Source organism: Drosophila yakuba, chromosome X (assembly GCF_016746365.2).
Source record: "Drosophila yakuba strain Tai18E2 chromosome X, Prin_Dyak_Tai18E2_2.1, whole genome shotgun sequence".
In the NCBI taxonomy this organism is placed as follows: domain Eukaryota; kingdom Metazoa; phylum Arthropoda; class Insecta; order Diptera; family Drosophilidae; genus Drosophila; species Drosophila yakuba.
Genome location: NC_052526.2, coordinates 20,825,872 through 20,849,007, shown reverse-complemented (window position 1 = coordinate 20,849,007; position 23,136 = coordinate 20,825,872). Strand labels below are relative to the sequence as shown.

The following is a 23,136-nucleotide window of genomic DNA, read 5'->3' as shown; positions in this document are numbered from 1 at the left end:
TCGTAGTGGTAGTGCAATATTAAAATTAAGGAAATGTGCAAAATATTTGTAAACCTTAAACTTAAATCCTTGCATATTGTACCCTTATTTTTAGTCAATATTTACATTCTAATTACACATCAATTTAATGTTTGTTGTAGCTGCTAAATGTTGTTAAAATATTCGTTTTGCGACTTGGAGTTTGTCCCAGTGTAATGTCGCATGGGCGACCACGCCCCCAGCCCCAGCGCCCCCTGGCTAATGACAAATGGTTGTCAGTTTGTCAGTTGGCCGCTGCAACAACTGCAGATAAAAAGGGAGCAGCGCTTTTTTGCACCTATTTTGGCAGGCCAAAAGGGCAAACTGCGGACTTTGCCGGGGAGTGGGAGAAGTTTTTGAAATGAATTGGAACTAATGAATGAGGGAATGAGTGAATGAGCTGTGGGGTTGCCAAACTGGCAAACTGGCAGAGTGGCAGACTGGCAAACTGGTGAACCGGCGGTGGCAGCAGCTGCTCGTTCGCCAGTGCAATTAACTGTGAAAATGCTGTCACAATATTTAAAAGTTTTAATTGTTTGTTCAATTGCAATTGCAATTTCAAACTGGCGCCAAACTTTGCACTTTTGTTGTTTCAAACTTGTTCAGCGACTCTCGCTCTCTGATGTCGCCTTCTCCGCCGGGTCCTCTTCTGTTCGTCTCCTCGTCTGCTCGACTTCTCTGTTCCTCGTTTTTTGTTGCAAAAAAAATTATTTAACATGAATATATCGCATTTCATGCAGTCATACATCACGAGGCCGTCGGAGGGTTAAGGAGGCGGTGGCGCTGGCGGTGGCGGAGCGGGGGGCGTGGCCAGCCGGCGGGCAAGTGACAGCACTAACATAAACCACAATAATATCCAAAGTCATGAAGGAAGTAACCAAGTGTGAATTTTCGGTTTATGCCTTGCGAACCCAAGCGTTGAAGCGGCGCTGCTGCTGTTTTTCCCCCCTTTCCCCCTGTTTTTCCACCGCCCCTTCTCGCTGCTTTTCCGCTTTCCCTCGGGCGGTGCTCGTTGGTGTGGCTTGTTCTCCTTCCTGTTGTCGGTGGGTCAAACGGGCGGGCTCCGGATTTATAGCTTCACTTGGCCACACTGGCGGAGTTGAGTTTGCTGCAAAAATGCCAGGCGAAAACCTAATAGTTTAAGCGCACTGCGCTTGCAGTATTTCAATTAACAATACATAATTTATTTATGAAATAGCAGGTATTAAGCAACGCATTATTTTTTAGTCCGACACTTTGCTTCACTTTAGGACTGAAACTTAATCTATGATTCCAGAATCAATCGAATTCCAAAACGTTTTCTCTTGACTCCCAAAATATTAGTCAAGCTAAGTTCCTTCATATGGATAAAAAGGATATTTTTATTATATTATAGACGCACTTTCACAAATCAAGCTGGCAATTATGTACTTTCGATGTACCATTTGCCTTAAGCAAGGAAACAACTTCAAAGAATATGCTTGTTTAATATTACGGCTCTTGTTCCTATTTTAGTAACCACTTTCCCAGGCTGCGCACAGGGGGGCGTCTTGCGGTTTAAGCCCCCCTTTTTGCGGACCCCAGCGGCACCCCTGGTCGCCCCCCCACAGGCCTCCTTCCGCCCCCCCTTTCGCCCCCTTCCGACGCCACTGACCGCTTGGCTGGGCGCCCCTTGCAGTTGTTTTATTTGCGCTTCCGTTTCGCGGACAGTTTGCTTTGCTGTTTTTACTTCATTTTTCTCGAGTTCTGCACGCCGTATCTAACTGTCTCTGTTGCTCCTTTTTGGCTTTGTTTTTCGTATATTTCTCATTTTTTTTTAGTTTGTTTCTTTCGCTTACAACAGAGAAATGTTGCAACAAAACATTTACGACGTCATCGTTTCACAATTTTTGTACTGCGAGCCCCCTTTTTGCTCACTTTCGCGCTGTCCTAGAATCCATGTTTTGTATTTGTGTGTTGTGTGTTGTATGTTGTGTGTTGTGTCTTGAAATGAAAATTGTTGTTGCCGCTCTCGTTCTTCATGTTGTTGTACACGCCCACGCTCCTCACCCCCTTTCCCCTTCTGCTGCTGCGGCAAAAAAAAAAAAGACGACGAAAAATAACAGTGGCAAAAAAGAGAGGCAAACCTTGTGTCATTTATCATGCATTTCCACTTTTGGCTTCCGTCGACCGGGACGTGGCCCGCACAGACAAATGTACGGGGACAGCCGGACGGACAAGCGGACAGACGGACGGACAAACGGACAACCGGACGGACAAACGGACAGCCGGGCGGACAGTACACCAGTCGAGTTGCGGGTAAGAAAGACACAAGCTCTTTAAAGCACCGAAGTGCGATTCTTTGGCTACTATGCAGGAAAATTTCTTAGCTAAACCAACTTATGTTTTTAAACCCGTTACTCGTAGAGTATTCAGATAGTCGGGAAACTCGACTATAGCGTTCTCTCTCGTTTATAGTATGGAAAGCCTATTCCTTTCAATGATTATTTTTGTCACTTCCCATCTACCCAATGATGCATATTTTCAAGGGATGTGCGAGAATGGGAACAGCAACATATAGGCAGACGAACAATTTATGGGTTTTCATTTGGTCATTCCAATAAAATGTCCATTTCATGCAACAGGACAAAGAGCTTTAATCGGAATTCGAAATTAATCAAGACGAGCGAACCCTAAATTCATTTCCTCCCCGGCTGAGGAATATTTTCCGCTCGTGTCCCCTGAAAAAGTAGCGGAGTCATTTGTGAAATTTGAATATGGAAATGTTGCGAGTGGACGACGGCCAAGAAGGGCGAGTTATGAAAAAGTTCTTTAAATTGTTTGATATTGAAACGCGAAGAATATTTGAGACCTTCCCCATTTTGCTCACTGGAGGGCAATTGATTAAGCACCATGGAGGGTGAACAGCGCCGACTGTAATGGTAATGTTGATGGTGATGGTGATGGTGATGGAGTGTCTGCTCCAGGTGGGCTGACTGGGATGAGTTGACTATTTTCTAGGTGCTTGAAGAGTGCTAGGAAAGGCGAACGAAACTTGGAATTTCCCGCTTAAGAATTAAACCATTTCTTAAGAACGCTGTGCAGTTAAATGATTTGTAATACTCTGAAATAATGAGCAAATAGCTTAGCCTTCACGCTTGAAAGGAAATTGTTTGGCTGTACACCGAAAATGTGAAATATTTTCTAAATTTTGTTGAAATACTTCCAACCCATCGAACATTATTTCCTGTTTGTGAACTCTTCTGTGCGATTTGAAGTCTTGCAGCGGGGATTTCGATTGGAAGCAGAGCAGCTGGCTTGATCGTATGTGGGTACTCGATTCTCGACTTTTTCAGCCAAACAAATGCGACGCCATTGGGTCGCTCTCCATCTTCATCTTCATCTCCAGCTCCAGTTCCATCTCCATTTGGCCAAACTTTCCCATTTCTCTGTGCGACGCATCGGGACCGCAATAAACTTGAGCCAGCTGTCAATGTGATAAATAAACTTGGCTAGCCAAAAGGGTACAGCCCCCTGGCTCTGCTGCAGCATATAAATAATAATCAGGCAGCAGCTGTCTCAGCTGTCTAGCCACAGTGCGTTGCGCAAGTGTAAGGCTTGCTCGGCACGTGGAATTACATATATGAATATCAGCTGGTAGAAGTCTCTCAAGGGAAACACAATTTCTACACATCTATTTGTTTGCACGAGGCATGTGAATTTACTTTGGCCCAGCCTAATTTAAATATACCTTTGATGTTCTCAACGTGGCGATACAATTTAAATGAAAAAATCAATATTTGTAGAGTAATATGTATATTTATAAGAATAGTTTGCATTCCAATGCAGAGGGTGCAGAAATCAAAACATACGAGTAGTATACCAACTGGCATTGCAAACTTGTGATGCAGTTTTGATTGGTTACTTTGGGCTCGGGCATATGCGTATTTTTTGGAAGCAAACTGCTTTCGAACTTGTTTTAACTCTTGTGCGAAAGTTGGCCAACTGAAGAAGTATTTTTCCATCTTGTACTTTGCAGCAACTTTTGATCCAAGGGCGTGGCATTGATAGCGAGCAACAGGATGCTGGCACTGCCTCTGCTGACTCTGGCGGTCCTCGCCAGCTGCGGCTACACCGTGGACGCCTACTCCAGTACGTATACGTAATATTCCGGGTGGGGGATTGGCTTTCGTGGACACCATACCACCCACTCCAAGTCCTCGAAAGCCAGCGCCCCCATTCGTTGCCATTCGTTGTGTTGTGTAATCAGTAATCCCGAGATGAGCACCGATCCGTTGGATCGGTGGTGAACCTTTCATGCCTTCATCAACCCTTGGCCCTCCATCATTGACATACTGAAGCCAGATGTGATATCCCCGATTTTGAGCAGGCTTATAATTTGTTTTTCTTTTTTTTTCCGTATGATTTTGACCCACAACCACTCTGCTCCACAACACACACACTGAAACCTGCAATCCGCAATCCGCAATCCGCAACCCGAAATCCGTAATCCGTAATCCGCAACCCGTAAATCGTAATCCGTAATCCGAAATCCGTAATCCTTGAACCTAATCGAATTTCCCGCGGGCGAAGAGTACGGCCGTGGATGCGGGGACATTGGCTGCCTGCCCACCGAGGAGTGCGTCATCACCAGCGACTCGTGCAGCTACAACCAGCGGGACGGCAAGGATTGCGGCAACTATCCCACCTGCAAACGGCGCTCCGGCGGAGGATCATCCGCCTCGAATAGCAGCCCCAACTTGGCAGCCCCCTCGGCCAATCCGTCAGGTATTTAGCTTGGAATCCCCCCACTTGATTACTCATTGTGCGCTTCCCTGGGGGAGTTGTCCAGGCGATTGGCATCGTGTAATTCGTAATTCGTAATTCGTTACTCGTAGTTCGAGGTTTGGCGACCGGCGATTGGCGGCCACATCTTTTTGGTTCCTCAAAACGAGTTATTGCGGGCTAATTCCAACGATTTGTGACCAAAGACGGGCATTTCTGGGGGCACACGACCTGGCTTCGGACGCCGAAGATTACAATAGCCTTGCAGAGTCGAGAAAGGGCATTTTCTTAAATATACAAATACCTTTTGTCTGTTATATTATCATGTTTTCACATTCCCCATCTGAACGTCGAACCTCCGCAAGGCTATAAGCTTTATTCCAAATTATCGAACTTTTTTTTGGTTCTTTTTGTTTGGCCCCAAGTATTTGTTATTTTTTTGTGATCGTTTCCATCTATATATATATTTATATATATCCATGCTATATAGCCGAATGTAATATGTTGTATGGCGATCTAACACCCACACACTCACACCAACAGCGCTTCCGCTGACTCAATCAATCAATCTAACACTGAATCAATCAACCAATCACTCGCTCATTCATCGCCTCATTCGCTCAAGGCTTGCAAATATTCGACTGCTAACCACCCAACACCCACCCGCCCCCGCCCCTGCCACACCCCCTCTCCGCCGCTTACTTCTGCATGTTTTAGGATGCCACAGCACAGAGAGAAAAAAGGCCTTACAATGCTACCTCTATTTTTGATTCAACTTTACAAGCACCAAGCTTCACAACATTATAATTCCACTTTGGATATCAACTTGCCGAAGGAACAGTTAAACTTCCACAATCTTGCAGCTTGAAGGAAATACTAAACGTATAATAAACTTAATGAACTGCATCCAAGAGTGTAACATTTTAAATACATCATTTAACAATCTTAACATTTCAAGTTAAAGCAAGCGAATCAAGTTTTTGAGGAAGTTTGAATGTTGTTTGATCCACAGCTCAGCTTTGAGTGTGTGCGCATTCTCTCTGTGCTGACCGGAGAGGTGGCTAGGAGGCTGGGCGGGATGGGGATGGGGATGGGGATGGGGATCATGGCGAAAACTAACGCTAACAAGAAAACCCGCTCTCTTCTCCCCGCGTGCCATCGACTGCTACTAACCACTAACAGGATCGAGTCTGGGCCAGGGACCCGAGAACAACATCTTTGCACCCGCCTCATCGAACCCCACGCTTAACACCTACACGTACAACCATCAGCAGGGTGGCGGCGATGGCGGTGGCGATGGCGGCCATGGCCACGGCCACGGCCATGGAAATGGCCACGGAAACGGAAATGGTAACGCCGGAAACGGAAATGATCGCGACAAGGGCGGCAACGCGGGGGCGGCGGGCGCCTCCTCGACGGGCGTAATAGATCCGCACTACGTGTTTGGGGCCAAGCACCACATGCCCGTCATACCGAACATGCCCATCTTCCCGTACAACTCGCCCACGTCGGCGCCTGCGTTCCAGCAGTTCCCTCAACCCAATCATCCAGGCAGCGTCCTCAATCCCGGCTACCCCATGCACGGCCTGCAGCCGGTGAATCCGTACAATCCGCCCTTCATCTTTGGCCAGCTGCCATTCTATGGCGGCGGCGGGCCGACCGGAACTGGCGGTCCGCCAGGCGGCGTTGGAGGCGGCGGCGGTAATGGCGGCGTCGGCGGCGGCGTCGGACTGCCCAGCTCGACGCTGGGCATCCTTGGCGGCGGCGGCGGCGGCCTGGCGCCCTACGGCAGCAACTACCAGGGCTATCAGGGCTACCAGAGCCAGCACTCCAACGCGAACATGTACAACAAGCCGCCGCCGCAGTACCAGAACCAGAACCAACAGAACCCCTACAACCGGCGCACCCAGGCGCATCCCTCGGCAGCCGGCAGTCTGGGCGGACTGGGGCTACCCCTCCTGATCGTGGGTCTCCTCCTGGCCCTCCTGCCGCACACGTAATAAGCTGCGGCCGAACCAGCAGCGAATTGCGGCACACACAGAATAGCCACAGAACACGACTCCCGACGACCCCTGGAAATTAACCCATCCCATTTGTTCGGGATAACCTTCATGGAATGAGCCCATTTTCACTGAATTGTTCTACTAACAATAATCACTTTCAACCGATTTTTACAACTCACCAAATTCGTATTCGTAGCATCAAAGGTGCTTTTATTTTTGGATATACAAACTTCAAGTTTTATTAAGCATTTCAATATTAAAGTAAAAATGGGAGATCGCCTGAACGTTATGCGTTACTTATTATTTTTTACCATTTTATTCTTATTTTCCTTGATATTGGTTTGACTTTCTGTTCTGGCTTAGACTTAAGAAACACATGTAAGAGCAGCAGCAGTTAGCTTGGCATTTAAAAATTGTACGACCTTTAAAATGGTCGCTTACTTATTACGCTTTTGGTACTAAGCCCACGCTGCGTATGCGTAACTTACTAGGTACTTAATTATGGTTTCTTCTTGACAAGTCCGAGGCAAAAGCATATTTTGCAGTACAGGAGCTGTAGCTATATTTGTTCGATAAGAAAATACATTTTGCTGGGCATCATTTGAATCTTTTCGTAGCTTTGCACTACAATTCAAAGGTTGTATTTTAATTACACTGTAAGCAGTAAGCCTTTGCCACCCCTCGTTCTACGTATTTTGGCATCTTTTTATCGGCAGCCTTTGCTGTCTGGCCCACACTGCGAATACGTAATTTCAATTTAATATTGTGCAAAAGAGTGTTCTCGTTAGTTTGTGTGTGTGTGCGAGTTCATCAGTCAGGGGAAAGTGCAGCTCCCTGGGAACCGAACCGCTCTTTTTTGCAGCTCAATTAAATTGGAATTTAATTTCGGGCTTAGACAGCCAGCCTCTGGTCAGAGGGGGCGTGGCAAGTCTGACCACCACACACAGGACACACATGCACACATACACACGGACACACACATACACATAGACGGCATGGTTGGGCAACTTTGATGTTAATTTCATTTTTGTTGATGCTACGAATTTGCGGCCAGACACTGGCGGATCCAGGGCTTTCGATGATGCTACTGCCACTGCCACTGCTGCTGCAGTCAGAAATACAGATACCGATACAGATACAGATGCAGATACATTTAAAGATACTTAGACGGATAGTGTTGTAGATACAAGATACGCATGTCAATCAAAATGCATAATGAGCTACATTCGAGGGCAGAGCACCAAGTGCGCTGCGTGCAAACCAGAACCGATTGTTTTTTGTTTTTTTTTTTTATACGATTACGAATATGAATAAATAATCACTGAAGCAAGTTAAATGGCATTTTAAAAAAGCAAACGAACAAGAATTAAGCTAGCCTAAGGTGTTCAAAACTAATCTGAAGTAAAAACTTACAACTAAAAATAAAAACAAAAACAAAACTAGGCTCTAAGTGCTGCTGACTCCCGATATGAATCAAAAGAAATCAAAAACTGTCACTAAAAGGCATTTACATTACTAACAAACTGCCAGTAATACCAAAACAAATACAAATACATATACAAAATCGAAAGCCAAAGAGCAAAATCCAAGCAGAGCAAAACAGAAAACACAGAGACGAAGAACAAATTGTTAAACATTTCAAACACCCAGAGTTAGGCACACGAGGTCCCAGAGATTTAAAACTGCCCAAGAAAACAGAACATAATAATAATAATGATTTTGTCGCTGTAAATTCCGGATAAAAAGCACTCATGTCGAGCATATTTACTCCGTCCGTTTGTATTTGTATTTGCACACACTTGATTTGGGACACCAACTAATGCTGACTTCATTTGCAATCTCTGAGCCTCTGAATCTCTGAATCTCTGAACCGGAACCATGTAAACAGTACGACCAGTATTAACCAAACCGAAATCATTTTATCGATATAAGAAACTACCCGCTACCACTATCACTACCAATACTACCACTATCCACGACAGTTCTACCCACAATCCTATCCAAATCGACTCATACACGGCGAGGAAATCGAGGAGCAAACAATAAGTATTCGAGTATTTACTAATCAAAACCACAAACTAAAGAGTTGTACATAGCATTAAATACACGTAAGCACACGTGTGTGCGAAGTCAGATATATTTAATATGTAATACTGAAGCGAAGACTTAACTAGACTAAGTTTTGGGGCGGACAAAAACTCAAAGTTGTGTAGACTTAAAGCGGTATGGTAATTAATCAATCGCGTAGGCTAAGTCCATTGATTGTAACCTGACCATTGACGACCATTGATTGTTGATTGTTTGTTTGTTTGTTTTAATATTTTCGTTTGTTTACCCGCCTAATTTGTGTTCCTTACGTTTTTGTGTTCTATCTTATCTCCCACTCTTATGCTTTCCATTCGATTCGAAACCGAAACCCCCGCTTTTGTGGCTAACCAACTGCTTGCGCACTGCTTGCGCGACTGCTTTGCCGACTCATCCAGAGGTTAGCCATAACGCATACGCCCCGAATGCCCCGAGTGCCCCGTTGCCGGAAGCGGATGCGAGCGGTGGTGCTGGCTACGGTGGTGCTGCGGGCGGTGGTGGTGGCGGTGGTGGAAGCGGCGGATATGGTGGTGGCTTCTCGGCTGGCGGCCACTCCCTGTACCCCGCCCTACCCAATTCCAACGGCGGCGGCGGCGGCGCCGGCGGTGGTGCGGCGCCCTACAATCCATACGGCGGTGGTGGCGGCAACGGTGGATACGGCGGCTACAATCCCTACAACGGCGGCTACCAGCCACCAGCTGCTGGCGGCTATCAACCTCAAGCTCCTGGCGGCTATCAACCCAGACCTGGCTACACGCCACCCGCCCCGGGCTACGAGAACAACGGTGGTGGTGGTGGTGCCCAGAAACCCAAGGACAAGGAGGGCGGCTTCTTCTCCAACTTCTTCTCGAATCCGGCGGTGAGTCAAGCGGTGTCTGGTATCATTGCAGGCCAGATAGCCAAGCAACTGCAGGGCGGCGGAGCCGGAGGAGCCGGTGGTGGTCAGCCGGCTAGTGGCTACCAGCCAAGCGGTGGCTATGGCGGAGGATCGGCAGCAGGAGGCGGCGGCGGCGGTGGATCCGGTGGCAGTAACATCCTTGGAGGACTCTTGGGATCCGTTCTATCCGGCGGCGGTGGCAATGCAGGCGCTGGCGGCGGCGGTGGCGCTAGTAGCTTCCTGGGCAGCCTGCTCAGTGGTGGAAATTCCAACAGAGGTGCTCAGCAAGGAGGCGGAGGTTCTGGTGGACTGGGCGACATCTTCAGCTCAAAGAACTTCGGCGGCCTCTTCAGCGAGAATCCCTCGTCCAGGGGCGGCGGCTCCTCCTCCTCCTCCTCCTCCGATGGAGGAGCCAGGGGCTATCCCACCCAGGCACCGGGCAACTACTACGGCTAAGCTGCTACGGCTGAAGTAGCGTAGCTTTCGACGTGGAGATCGACTTTAGAGTCTTCTTTTAAAAAAGGTCTTTTTTCGTCCTTTGGCAATGTAATCAAATGGAGAACTTTCAACGAAATTAACTGAAACAATATTGAAATATATAAGCATATTATACGAAACTATTAATGACGATATACAAATACAATACATATATACAAGCATATATACTCGATAACTGAGCAAAAAAGTCACTTGTAATTTGAGATACCGTGCGCGTAGAATCCCCCAGAAACAACAGATCCCAATTCGGAGTTCATTTGTAAATAGAAAAGTAACTGATATTGAATTTGAACAAGATAATATACGTAAGATTTGAAAGCCAGCTCATGCGCGTTTTATTTGTGATTTGTTGGATGAAAAATGGGCCAAAATGTTCATCGTCGATTCGGTAAGTTAACAAACACATAAAATCATAGTCTTAAACAAATTTTTTTGTTCGTGCTGGTAATATCAATGATATCCTTAGCAAGAAACAGATTTGATATAATATAATTTTAGGCATATTTAAGTGAAAAATAAGTTTTGAAAATCGTTTTTTAGAAAAAGGTAACCCATGGCTTATATTGATGTTTTTCAAAGTCTGTCAAGTGAGGAGTTGGATAAGCGAGTCAACTTCTGTGAAATAGAGCTGGCCAAAAAAAGTTGGCCAGAAGCAAATGTATGTATATGTGTGGCTACACCAAACAACCAAGCAAATGGAAAGTGTAAATGACTTTGGGAAAAATCCGCAAAAATAACAGAGATCCTTAATCAACGCGATCATAACTTTTTAAGAGGCTGTTGACTGAAGGCAACCGGATTTGCAGCCCGGAAAGTTGCCCGAGTTGGCAAAGTTTCGCATTCGGGCGGCACTCGAAATACGCTGCGTTTCCGTTGCAGTTTCACCTGTCCTGTCCCGTCCCATGCCATCCCATCGCATCCCATTGCATCCCTTTCCATCCCAGAACTGTCCGAATCCTGTCCCAATCCTGTCCCGCCTGGCACTCCACGTGGCCACATACTCGGCAGCTCTGCACTTGGCAGTTGCCAAGTTGGAAGTTGGCCGAAGGAGCTGCAGAAGTGGTGGCTTGGAGGTGGAGGCATTGCCGCTCTGGCAAACATTTTGTTGCCTTTGTTGGCCGGAATGTTGCTGCTGCACTGCAACAATATATTATGCGCTAAGCTCCTCAACTATGCAGCCGGCGGATGGGTGGCCATTTGGCTTTGGCTTTAGCTTTAGCTTCGGCTTGGCGTTGGCCGTGTGGCTGTGGCAATGGCTTTGGCTCTGGTTAACCGACTACCGTTTTGTAATTTATTTAAGTAATAAAATAAATATACGTACGTTATATGGTACGTACGTTGCGCACCTGGCCGTCTGAATTGCCCTCTGCTTGGTATGCTGCTCCATGGATATGGATGTGGATGTTGCTGCGTGGATGCCGCTGCATGGATGTGAATGTGGATGTTGGTATGGATGCGATGCTGACGGTGGGTTTGTTGTCAAGCGAAAGTGCGCTTCAAGTGCACCAAGCACCCACTTGGCCAAAGTGAATTTAGTGTCAAGTGCAGGAAAATGTGAAAAGCAGCTGCGAGTTAGTTTTTCATATTTAAGCAGCACTTCACCCAGCAGCAGCAGCAACAACAACAGCAGCAGCAACGCGGCGAGCCACTCACACTGGTTGGTTGTCTATGCAAAATGGATGAAATGGATTACTGTTCGCCTTTGGGAGGTTCCATATATTTTGTATGCCCATTAGCCAGACGGTTTTCGTAGTGCCGCGAAGTTAAGTTGATCATAAGATCCTAAATACGAAGGGCTTATATAAAGCCTTATAGTGAAGTCTCGGCTTTTAGCCTTTAAATAAGCGATATGTTTTATAAAGCAAGTGAAATTCCTATACTTATTCCTCTGCTTAATTCCTAAATCTAAATCGCACAATGAAAATTTATTTCACAATAACTTAAGATCGGAGCACCACAGCGGTTTCCTATATTTCCGTGTGCGCATATGTATCTTTCTCTTTCGCACACCCTGCCGGTGCACTTCGTCACTACGTGGACTGTGTGGCTATGTGGTTTCAATTTTGAAGCAGTAGGCTGCGTATAGAGCATTATTATGTGAATATCAAATCGTAGTCCAGGCTAACTTCATATCACATTCACTTTATTTTAAGCCCTAACGCACCTGTGAAAAGTCGAGCGTCGTAGAGTCACAAATTCAGCTTAGAGTTTTCAGTTTTCGGCCAGACATAGGAATATTGAACTGAAGCAATACCGAAATGGAGGAGTATTCCCGCGAACCGTGTCCTTTTCGCATCGTCGACGATTGCGGCGGAGCCTTTACGATGGGCTGCTTCGGAGGCGGCCTCTTCCAGGGACTGAAGGGATTCCGGAATGCACCTCAAGGGCTTGGACGCCGGTTTGCCGGGGGATTGGCGGCCGTCAAGGCCAGATCGCCGACCATAGGCGGCAACTTCGCCGCCTGGGGCTGCGTCTTCAGCATCGTCGATTGCAGCCTGGTGCATCTGCGCAAGAAGGAGGATCCGTGGAACTCGATCATGAGCGGGGCGATCGCCGGCGGGATCCTGTCCGCCCGGAATGGAGTAGCCGCAATGTTCGGAAGCGCTATCATCGGCGGCGTTCTGCTTTCAATGATCGAGGGCGTGGGCATTCTGTTCACCCGCATCTCCGCCGAGCAGTTCCGCAATCTTGATCCCCAGACCGATCTAGCAACAGCAGGCTCGTTTGCATCTGGTTCCGGTGCGGGATCTGGAGATATCAATTCGGCACCGGGCTTTGGATTTCCTGTCGCCCAGCAGGCCAACGCAACAAGCTAAATGACCGTTCAAATTCTGTCCCTCGAGCCGGAAGTTTCATGAACAATTATAATTGCATTCGCTTTTTGCATTCGCTCGATTACTTTGTGTGCGCCTCCCACTGCTCGTAAAAATCCAAATTTCAAGCTTAATATATATCATATATCTAGGCACATCCAAAGCATCCGTCTTTAATTTTAACTGAGTTTTCTGCCTATGAACATACATATGCGAAGTAGTACAACTGGTATAAAATCTAGATGATTTCTGTAGATCTGCACCACTGTGCACCACGCAGAAGCAGCTTGTGGGTGTGCAGATCGAGGACCAGGACTTTTGGTTCGGGCCAAGGATTTCAGCTGGCAGCTCCTTCAGGGCAAAACAATGACGCGCCGCATTTAGAAGCCTTTCGCTCTCGCTGCCGCACACGCTTCCGCGCACCGCCCCTAACCCCCTGTTGCACCGTGTTGCCCCACCAGCAGCACCCAAACACCCAAACACCCAAACACCCTGCAACCAACCAAGCCAACCCATGAATGCCTCACGGTGCTCGTTCCGTTGCGGATGTCGTTGACTTTTCAAGTCGCATTAGAAGCGTCACGGCGGCGTCGTCATCGCGGCGGTTGTGTGTGTCTGTATGGGTGTGTGTGTGTGTGTGGGTGGGCGGTCGAGTGGGTGGGGCATAAAAATACATGTAAGAGGCTTTCAGCTTATTGTTTGGCACTGTCGCGTTTTTATGATTGCACGCAAGGCTCCCTGGCCATCCCTCCTCCTTCTCCTCCGCTGCTCCTCTGCTGCTCCTCCCACTCCTCTGTCGTCTGGCTTTGGACCCTTGTCTCGGCTTAATTTTATTGATATTACACGTACTTGAAGTCGACGACCAGGTCGAAAACAGCCATACCCATGCCCATTCCCATTCCCATTTCCATTCGCATTCCCATCGTCAGGCTATTAATTTTTACGGCTTGCGACTTACGGCTGCCTCGCATAAGCGGCCGGTAGATGGCGCTCCGCAGTTGATCAATTTTTTATATCTATTGGCACTTACTTGCCGCGATATACTACATATTTATGCCTCACCCTGCTTGCGCAAATCCAATTACGTTTTCATAATCAGGAGTCAGAAATCAGGAATCGAGAGCTGCAAGTGTTTTCACTTTATTCACTTGTTTTAAGGCACCCGCTGGAAAAAAAGATACTCATATGTATGTGTTTTATGGCCAGTTTGATATGAAAAGTTTTTTTTTTTTGTTTTTGAAACATCGATAGACATTCTTTCGATACAATACATTCTTTGGTCATCCAACTTGGGCAAACTTTTAAAGATTCTTGAAACTTTTCTCCCGTAATTACTAAGAAAATCTTAATGAAATTCCTTTTTGGCCACATATTTCTCACTGGTATTTTCCCGATTGGCTCCTTCATTTTGTATTCTAACAACAACTATTCTTAAACATGTGTATTATGTAGTTGTTGTTGCTGCTCTTATTGTTGTGGGGCAATAAAAATGCTACAACTTAATTAATTAAGTGCAAATGATAAAAATGACCAAACAGCACGAAACACACACACTCACAAACACACACTAGCACACACAGGCACACACTCGCCAAACAGAGAGAGAAAAAACTAATTAAGTTTTATGTGCAATTTTCGTGGCTGAAAAGTTTCGTTTGTGTGGCAATTGTGTGGTGGCCGAAAGTGGGGCGTGTGGCAAAAGGGGGGAGTGGCCGGGGCACAGAGCACCACGTAACGTTGCCGTCACGTTCTCTTATTTATTTTGATAGTTTGTTGTAGCTGCAGAGCCCCCACATCCCCCTCCCCATTCGCTAACTTTTCCCCATCCCTCGCTCTACGCCATTTTCCATCTCTTTTGGCGGGAAATCTGTGCGCTGACATTTGCCGCGATTAATGAAAGTTAAGCTTTTGTCCGAAGTCTTTAATTTGTGGCCATTAGAGGGCGGCCACCAACACCAACATACAACCATATATACGAGCATACGTGGTATGGCACACACACACATAGAGAATAGAATGGTCACGTGACTCCAGTTTTTACTTATTTTCACCATTAAACTTACAAGAGTTGAGTTACACTTTGTGTAAGCTATAAATGTAGCTGGGCTAAGATTTTCATTTGGTTACTTAGATTTAATAATTTTTATTGTAAATAACGAAACAATTGGGGTTACAGTGAGCACTGCAGAAGCAATCCAATTGGCGGCGACTCCAGTTGCGAAAAATTGCATTGCCTACTTATGTGGGCAACATCAGAGGATCTCGTTGCCAAATTGAGTAGCGCATTACGGCGCGTGGGTGGTTTTCCCGGATGGGTTTTCCAGCGGGAGTGCTGGGAAAACACATGCCTGCCCCGACGCTTGTTTACATGCGTTTGGCGCACTCGCCAGATAAATCAGCAGCAACAACAGAGCATCGCAGCAGCAACATCGCTGCTGCAACATCGCAACAGCGGCAGCAACAACAACTGCAGCTGCAACATCAACAGAGCCGCTCTGATTTAGTCAACGCTGATTGTTGGAGTAAGAACTGCAACCACGACATGGGTAAATTTGCAAAACAAACTCTTCCCTTTTCCCTTTTCCCTCTCCCTGTTTTCCCAGTTTTCCTGTTTTCCACACAGGTGTGGTCAGCGTAATAGTGGTAGTGAAATGTTTTTGAAAAACTGTACAAATAACAAATAAATGTTGGGACTTATTTTAAATAAAAATGTTTGTTAGTTGTAGGAAATGTGAGCTATGCCATTAAATATTTGCAAGCTGAATGATAATCAAGCTTGTATTCAACAAATATTCAACTATCCAACACTTATAATTGCTTTGCCATAATGCAAGCTAAAGTGCATAAAGTGCTTAAGTGTCATAGCTGAGTTTTTAAATATACATCGTTATTTTTATTATGCAGCTCCAGGCTATTAAATTAAAAGCAATGCAAGTATGTAAGTCTGCATCTTAAACTCTACGTGTTGCATTGGTTTTTTTTTAGTTTTATTGAAGCAACGAATCCGTACATGCAGTACTAGTACCATTACAGCGCAATTAAAGAAATAAATAATATAAGCAAAGCTCACACTTATCGCAGGAGGACTTACAATTGGGTAACTTGCAGTTGCTTGGCAAACTCTGATGCGCACCATTATTATCCCTGCCCCAGCTGCATGTGTTTGGTATTCAGAGTCTCCGATTGCAGCTCGAATTTAGTTGCATTCAAAGCCCACTAGCAACATTGAGAAGTTGTTGAAAAATATTTGTCCTCTGCCATGCAACTCGGCAAGTTGCCACATGCCACCCCGCGCTCCACGGATGTGTGCTGCAAAACTTTCGACTTCAGTACACAACTTACCTAAACTTGTGCTGTGGCGCAAAAAATTTGTTAACTTCGGCCGAAAGGAGTCCGAAAGGAGTCCGAAAGGAGGGCCAAAGGACGAAAACTTTTGCATTCGCCTGCAGCTGAAGTTGGCCGGAGAGTAATTGAGGCACTCGAGGGCGAAAGGAGCCGAGTTCAGTCCAATGGAGTCTCGCAAATCGTCCGTTTTTGCAGGTGATAAATCTTGAAAGGCATTTTAATTGATTTCGACAAATGAAATTAAATGAAAATGAAATGAAATTCGGGAGCGCCGGTGGTGTGAGCCACATCAAATATTAAACGTTCTGCCATTTGAATTATCAAATTTCGTTTCGCCTTCATGTGAGTTTCAATTAAAAATTTACTTATTTGCTCGACAAAGTTTTTGTGTGGCATTTAGCAGCGCAACTAAGAATTGGGCGGGACGGGAGTGAGGGGGCGTGGCATGGGGCCGGAACTCAAATACCGAAATGCTCAAATACAAAACGACAGACAAATGAAGACGGAGATGCAGATGCAGATGCAGATGGCACAGACGATGGAATGGGAATGGGAATGGGAATGAATAAATTTCCAAGCAGTTGAAATGTTGAACCAAGCGAAGTTTCTGCTTTGTTTTGACGCCTCAGCTCAAGAAACACACAAAATGAGCAGGCTACAATAAAGCACTGCCCGAAAATCATAGCCCATTTATCTGGCACAAATTTCACACATTCATGGCATAAACTAATAAAGAAATAACTTATTTCTATATAAACGTATTATATTGGAAATTAAAGAGTTACTAATATTGATTTTGATATTGATTTTGATATTGATTTCATTTACAGCACTATTTGTGGACATCTAAGCAAACTTCCGAGGCATTTCTGCCAGTGCACTCGCATCCGAGAAAGATGCAATAGTTGGAGCGACTGGAGCAGCATGCGGCTTGTTGTGGCATCTTACTTGCTGCACACTTTGTGGACATCGGCGGGGCGGAATTAGAGTGGTAATAGGCAAGGGGGAAGAGGGGAGTGGGTGGGGGGAGGCAGGGCCACTGTTCAAGTTGTGCAGCGAAAGCCACAAAAATAAGGAACGACGACAAAGTACGGCCCTCTTGTCGGCCGCCTCTGTGCGAAAAATTAGAACCGCAAATCATTTTGAAAACAATGCATATGCCATGTCATATATGTATGTAAGTGGGCGGGGCAGGCGACGCAGGCGGAAAACAGGAGCGACTTTTCCTGGGCGTTTCCAGGGTACTGCACAAAATCCTCATCTATCTGGGAATCATCAGCCACAAAACAAGTCGGATATCCGAGATTCCTACCATGCTAATTAGTCGGGCTGCGGTTTTTAATTGGGATTAGCATTTTAGCATTTGCCGAAGGAGCAACTTTCAACTACTTCAGGAATAATCGCGAGAAACGCTCGTTGCCATAAGCTCATTAGGCCAGCCAGATGAAAATTATTCACTCTTCTTAAGGGCGATTTAATTGAATCTCATATTTAGTGATTACGAAAATAGAAAAGCCCTTCTATGCATTGCTATATGCAGGTACAACCTAAAGAGATCCTTTGAGTTGTCAGAATTCCCAGTCAATGGCAATCACTGCGATAATAATATTCGAATCGGTCACAAGAGGAATGATTAAGAACATGAACATGTGGACGAGGGAAGCCACAAAGAGCTTCTAAGCCAACCCATTGGAGGCATCGGCTCCGGTTTCGGTTGGAGATTAGGATTGCGAGTGGGAGTGGGTTGGGTTTGGGCTTGGACCATGTTAATGTGGGCTCAGACACGTCTAACACTCTTTTGCTAAGTCGCAACGGCCCCTTTCTTTTGCGCCAACCCCGCCCGTTGGTTTTTTCTTCGCCCACTTGCAATTTAATATTCATTTTGTGAAAAGCCCATTTACATTTTGCGTTTGCCCTTTTTCGTTTTTGTCCTGCCACTTCAGCTCCTTTGCCCACTCCATCGCCAGCTCCAGGACTCCAAGTCCTTCTCCACATTCGGTTTCTGCTTCTGTTGCCATGCATGTGTGTTGCACTTTCTTTTCTCGACCCCATTTCCCCGTACCCCAAGGACCCACTGCTCAACACGGCGTATGCGTAATCTAAGCAGAGCAGTGTAGAGCTGAGTAGAGCAGTGCTCTCTTCACTTTCCAGTTCCCATTTTCTGCCAGTGCCTTTTGTTTGTCTTAATTCAACCGCAAAGGCACAAGGATGCGGGATGTAGGGATACTGGGACAGGGATTTGCGTCCGTTGACCACTTGAAAAGATTTTTAACCCTCTGCCTGCTGCTGTACCCGTTTTTGGCCCCACTCTCTCCCCACTTCACTGTGGGTCGAAAAACCTGCTGCAGCTGTTGATTTATACGCACTGGACCATGTCAATGTCGATGCTGAGAGCCCTGAGGGAAGCAATCATCGCTGGGTGCCATAACCAGATACCCATGGAGTCCCTACACACGGCGAGAAATTCTCTGTCCCGAAAAAATCTGGAAAATTGATGTGTGTCGAGAGGATTTCAGAGATAGGACACGGCTTCTTCAAATGAATCCCAGCCTGGTTGTCACATAAAATCTAAGCCAATATCTGTAAACAAGCCTGTAGCCGCCATAAAATGGTGATTACTTTTCGTCACACAATATAAATACAGCGCATGAAGCTAATGAGGGTAAACCCAATGAGACTTGAAATATTTTCTGGCAGTGTAAGCCCGAACCCAATACAAGCTTGTTGCGGCTTTCCGTTTGGCTGGCTTTCGGCTGCTTGGGTCTGGCAAACAACGAGCGATCCCACTAAACACCCACAATTAGCCGATGGGAAATTGTTTTTCGTACGCCGAGATAGTTATTAAAATACTTATGGACAGTTAAATGTTTTATCAATGTCCCGCCAAATGTGATAATTGGGGCGTGGTCGGGTGCGCTGCAAATATTTGGCCGCTGGCCACAAAAACCGATTTTACTGCCGACTGCGAGAAAATGCAATTGAAATGCAAATATTAATTACAATCAAATGGGCAGTCAGGTGCAATCGAGCACTTGCTGGCACACACATTCACGCTCATGGGGCGCAAGACGTGTAGCGACCCTCGCATGTGCGCCTCATGAACCGTTCACCACGCAACGTGTCGCGTTGTAAATAGAATTTGTGCATAATAAAATTATGCATTCATAAAGCAGTTGCATTCGGAGTGCCGAACATGGCCATAAAACACTCGCTGAATGCAATTTTCGCCACCTCTTACTTCCACCTCCACCGCCACCTCCACCGCCATCAGCTCCCCTTGGCGCTGCCCCTCTGATCCTCCGCATTTGGATGTGCCCCCTATGCGAGATTATGTACGTACACAATGCAGTGCTATGGAAACCGGTGAAACGTCTGTCTCCACTGATGCTCCACCGCCAGCTCCGCCATCGCCATTCAAGTCGGAATAGTGGGGAGTCCTTTTGAAAGGCGGCATCAGCGTCAGCGTCAGCGTCATCGACCGTGAGTCCATTTGGCCGAGCCGAAGAAGCGACCCCCCGGTGGCTTCCAAAGGGGACCGCACATGCCTTTTCGAATTGAAATAATCATCATCATCCTCATCGTCATCTTTGTGCTGGCCCGGGGCATCTGCCCACTACTCCACTACTCCACTGCACTATGGCAACAGCCAGCAAATAATGGCTTTAACTCCTCCGAACCCAATTCAGAATATTTCCCGAGTCTTGATGGAGTTTCACAGCGATTTCGTTCCAGAAAGTCTAAATAAAACTTTCAAAACTTGTTTAAAAGAAAATCCATGCAAACCAGTCTACCTAGTTATAGTAGGTTATTGGAATGCAAGGCTCAAGCGACTTTCAAATATGCGTAGGGACTTCAAGCGTAGTCCGTATCCTGCCCACCTGATTCCTGTTTCTCCCGGCTGGCGTCTCCTGGTTGTCAAACATGCCGGACTAATTCCACGGTTCTAAGGGACAGCTAAGTCAGGCCCTACCGTTTCCTTGGATTCTCGAAGAGATTTCGGATTTCGGACGGGGGCGACGTCCATAAACGGATTATAATGCGTGAACCTGCCCCCTTTTCCGGCCGCCCAACGCCTACTTATGCCTGCCCATCGCCGGGCAGTTAAACCGCTTACGGAAACTCTGTTCCCCGCTCCCCGGATTTACTTTTAACGGTGCACTATGCAAAATAGTTGACTGAGTTTCGTAGTGAAAAGCCATCTGGTTTGAAATGCCTTATGAACAGAACATTCCTAATGTCGAATGAAATGAACTTGGAATTCTGCAAGTGTACAATGCTGCGGCCCATCCGCGGTGCTTCCTGAGCTTCGTCGTGGCAAAAGTCCATTCTGTCACGTTTTATATTGATATTTAAAAAAACAACATGCAGACCCGGAAGGTGGGAGGCATGCAGAAAAGGGCGGCAAAGGGCGGAGGAGGGCGGAAAAGCGGAAAATGCGGACCGCCGCGGCAACAACTAACAACTAAACAAAATGGCAAAACAAATTTCTGCGCGTTTTGCTCCACTCAGCACGTAGGCAGGGGCGTAGCAGGGGCGCGGAATGTTGGAAAATCGTAAAGGGGGTGGTCGATGGCTTTTCACGTGGCAGCCACGTAGCAAATGGCAGCGCCGGACGGAAATTGCAATTGAGTGCAAATTGCAAGAAGAAAAGCACCCCGTCTCCGTCTCCGTCCCCGACCCCTCCACTTCCACTCCGCTCCCATTGCCCAATTTTCACCCACTTCCTGTCGCCCTCTTCCTTCGTCCCAGAGACCGCGCCCACCGCCTCCCACTTTCTCCTTCGATTTTCGTGCACTTCCTGCCGAGAGCCCACTACATTTTTAATGCCCCCACTGGCCCGCAGTGATTTCCGAGCCCCACACACTCCGCTAATGAATAAATCTGACCATCTTGAGCCGTTGGCCCTGGAAGGCGGCTTTAATGATTAACCACCGGCAAGGCTGAGTAGCATCCACCACCCACTTTCTCCCACTCTACTCGCAGCCCTTCTTGCGGCAGGTCGCATGTTGCATGCTCTCGGCGCCTTTAACTTCATCGTCCTTTGTCACGTTCTGTGCGTGATTTTTATCGCCCGCAAGTCGCGCGGAAAAACAGGAGGCTTTAATTAATTATCCACATCGAGAATCAACCTCATTATTTCGCTTGATATAAAACAAAATCTCAATAGATTTACTGCGGACAATATACTTACTACTTTGTGCCTTGAAATAATTCAATACAATTTAAGTGAAATAAAACAAGAAAACTTTCAGTGTGCAGTGTACGTGTTTTAATTGTGAGGTGTATATAAGAGTTCTGTCAGTTTTGTACTGTGCTCGTCGGTGGTATGTGAAAACGATTAACAAGTTGAATAAAAACGATGAAACCATGAAACGATGAATATAATTTTTGCCAGAGCAACGAACTATCCTCGGCGAAGCAATGCGCTGAAGTATCCCCCATGTCCGACATCTCCACATTATAAAACTGGTCCTGGAATCGCCGAAGCATACTCGCCATATAACTCCTTCATTGCTTCCACTTCCCGCCTCCAGCGCTCAGTGGTGATCAGTTTCACCTTCACGCCCATCTCCTCCAACTTGGCTAGGACATCCAGCACACGTTCCTTTGCCTTGAATTGAAAATAGTCTCTGGCCATCGGATTCTCGTTTTCGAACAACGTGAGGAGCCTTGGGATAGCGAACGACATACAGAGGGCTATGGGAGGGATTGTGTTACTCATTGTATTACATGTAATGCTGAAAACAATAGTGTAACATTAGGGTAACAATAGTGGTTAATGGCAAAATTGGCGTGTGTTCAGTTGTGGCAATGTTTTCCATGTTACTCGCCCAAGGAGACTTACCGATCCTAGTCAGCAAAAAGATGTCGATGGAGCAGAGGATGGAAAACACCGACGCCAAGGCAACAATTATTAGAAAAAGATCAAGGAGCTCGGTGCCAAAGACGACGAACTGCATCGTGGCCAACCAGCGGTTGATGCAGTCGACCACGCGGACCACCGTTTCCGGGGTCAAGTGCACATTGATATCGGCGTTGATCAGCGGCTCGTAGGGCTCGATATACGGCCGGATGCATGTGTAGACCTGGATTGCCATGCCGAAGGTGGCCAGCTTTTGCAAGAGATTGAAGCCTAGCAGCGTCTGGAGGACATCGAGGATTATGATTCCCAAGCCCAACGAGATGGAGCCCAGCTCATGGCACGAGAGCAAATCAAACAACATTCGGGGCCAGGTGAGGCCCTTCATCATCTGGTAGACCTCATGGAACGTGTATCTTTGTGGGCGAGCAGCCGTCATATACTCTACCACATCCGGGCTGTTCACTATGTCACTGGGTACTATAGCCCTAGGCTCCACCTGCTGTTCATTCCCGAGTATGTCGTTTGTTGGTTCAATTTTTGCCATTTTGTTTTCTTGTTTAACAACCAATGAAAATTCCTTTGAAAAAATTTCTGAAAAACTACTGAAAAACTTCCTAAAAAAATAAAATTTTCGATTTCGATGTTCAGCCGACGGAGCTAAGGCTTATACTGAATAGAACTGAGAGCTGCTACGGAGCCTGAATGATACTTTACGGAGTGTTAACACATGGCCTGTTTGAAAGGCTTAAATGTACTACACATATTTCACACAAAATATGGCCTTACTTCAGCAGAATTTAAAATAGGTCATCATGTAATGCAAGCTGATGACTTCGCCTCGATTATAAGTGCTATTAGCCAATGTTCTGCATTGTACTCCCGACATTTGCT

The 23,136-nt window shown here is 46.4% G+C and overlaps 3 protein-coding genes across 7 annotated transcripts in view; 2 read left to right on the top strand and 1 right to left on the bottom strand.

The window, feature by feature from the left end:
* Positions 1 to 10,546, top strand: part of LOC6526154 (glycine-rich protein DOT1) — a 78,420-nt gene extending 67,874 nt beyond the window's left edge. For 2 of the 5 annotated variants that reach the window (XM_039377838.1, XM_039377837.1), the window contains 2 exons: positions 4,016 to 4,128; positions 5,944 to 8,364. In XM_039377838.1, coding sequence (XP_039233772.1) covers positions 4,059 to 4,128; positions 5,944 to 6,761 — 888 coding nt within the window. In that variant the 5' untranslated portion in view covers positions 4,016 to 4,058 and the 3' untranslated portion in view covers positions 6,762 to 8,364. Of the gene's footprint in view, positions 1 to 4,012; positions 4,129 to 4,569; positions 4,765 to 5,943; positions 8,365 to 9,247 lie in introns of those variants that run through there. The other 3 variants (XM_015191168.3, XM_015191167.2, XM_015191166.2) reach the window with 3 other exon arrangements.
* A 1,773-nt stretch (positions 10,547 to 12,319) lies between these two features.
* On the top strand, positions 12,320 to 13,200 carry LOC6526152 (probable mitochondrial import inner membrane translocase subunit Tim17 1). Its single transcript, XM_002101930.3, has one exon. It carries the CDS (start codon positions 12,483 to 12,485, stop codon positions 13,038 to 13,040), a length of 558 nt encoding a protein of 185 aa, XP_002101966.1. The 5' UTR covers positions 12,320 to 12,482; the 3' UTR covers positions 13,041 to 13,200.
* Positions 13,201 to 21,628: 8,428 nt separating this feature from the next.
* On the bottom strand, positions 21,629 to 22,935 carry LOC6526150. The gene is made up of 2 exons (XM_002101928.3): positions 22,228 to 22,935; positions 21,629 to 22,079 (listed from the first exon to the last, which is right to left on the bottom strand). The coding sequence occupies exons 1-2, from the start codon at positions 22,787 to 22,789 to the stop codon at positions 21,841 to 21,843; spliced, it is 801 nt and encodes a 266-aa protein (XP_002101964.1). The 5' UTR covers positions 22,790 to 22,935; the 3' UTR covers positions 21,629 to 21,840.
* Between the last annotated feature and the right edge of the window lie 201 nt (positions 22,936 to 23,136).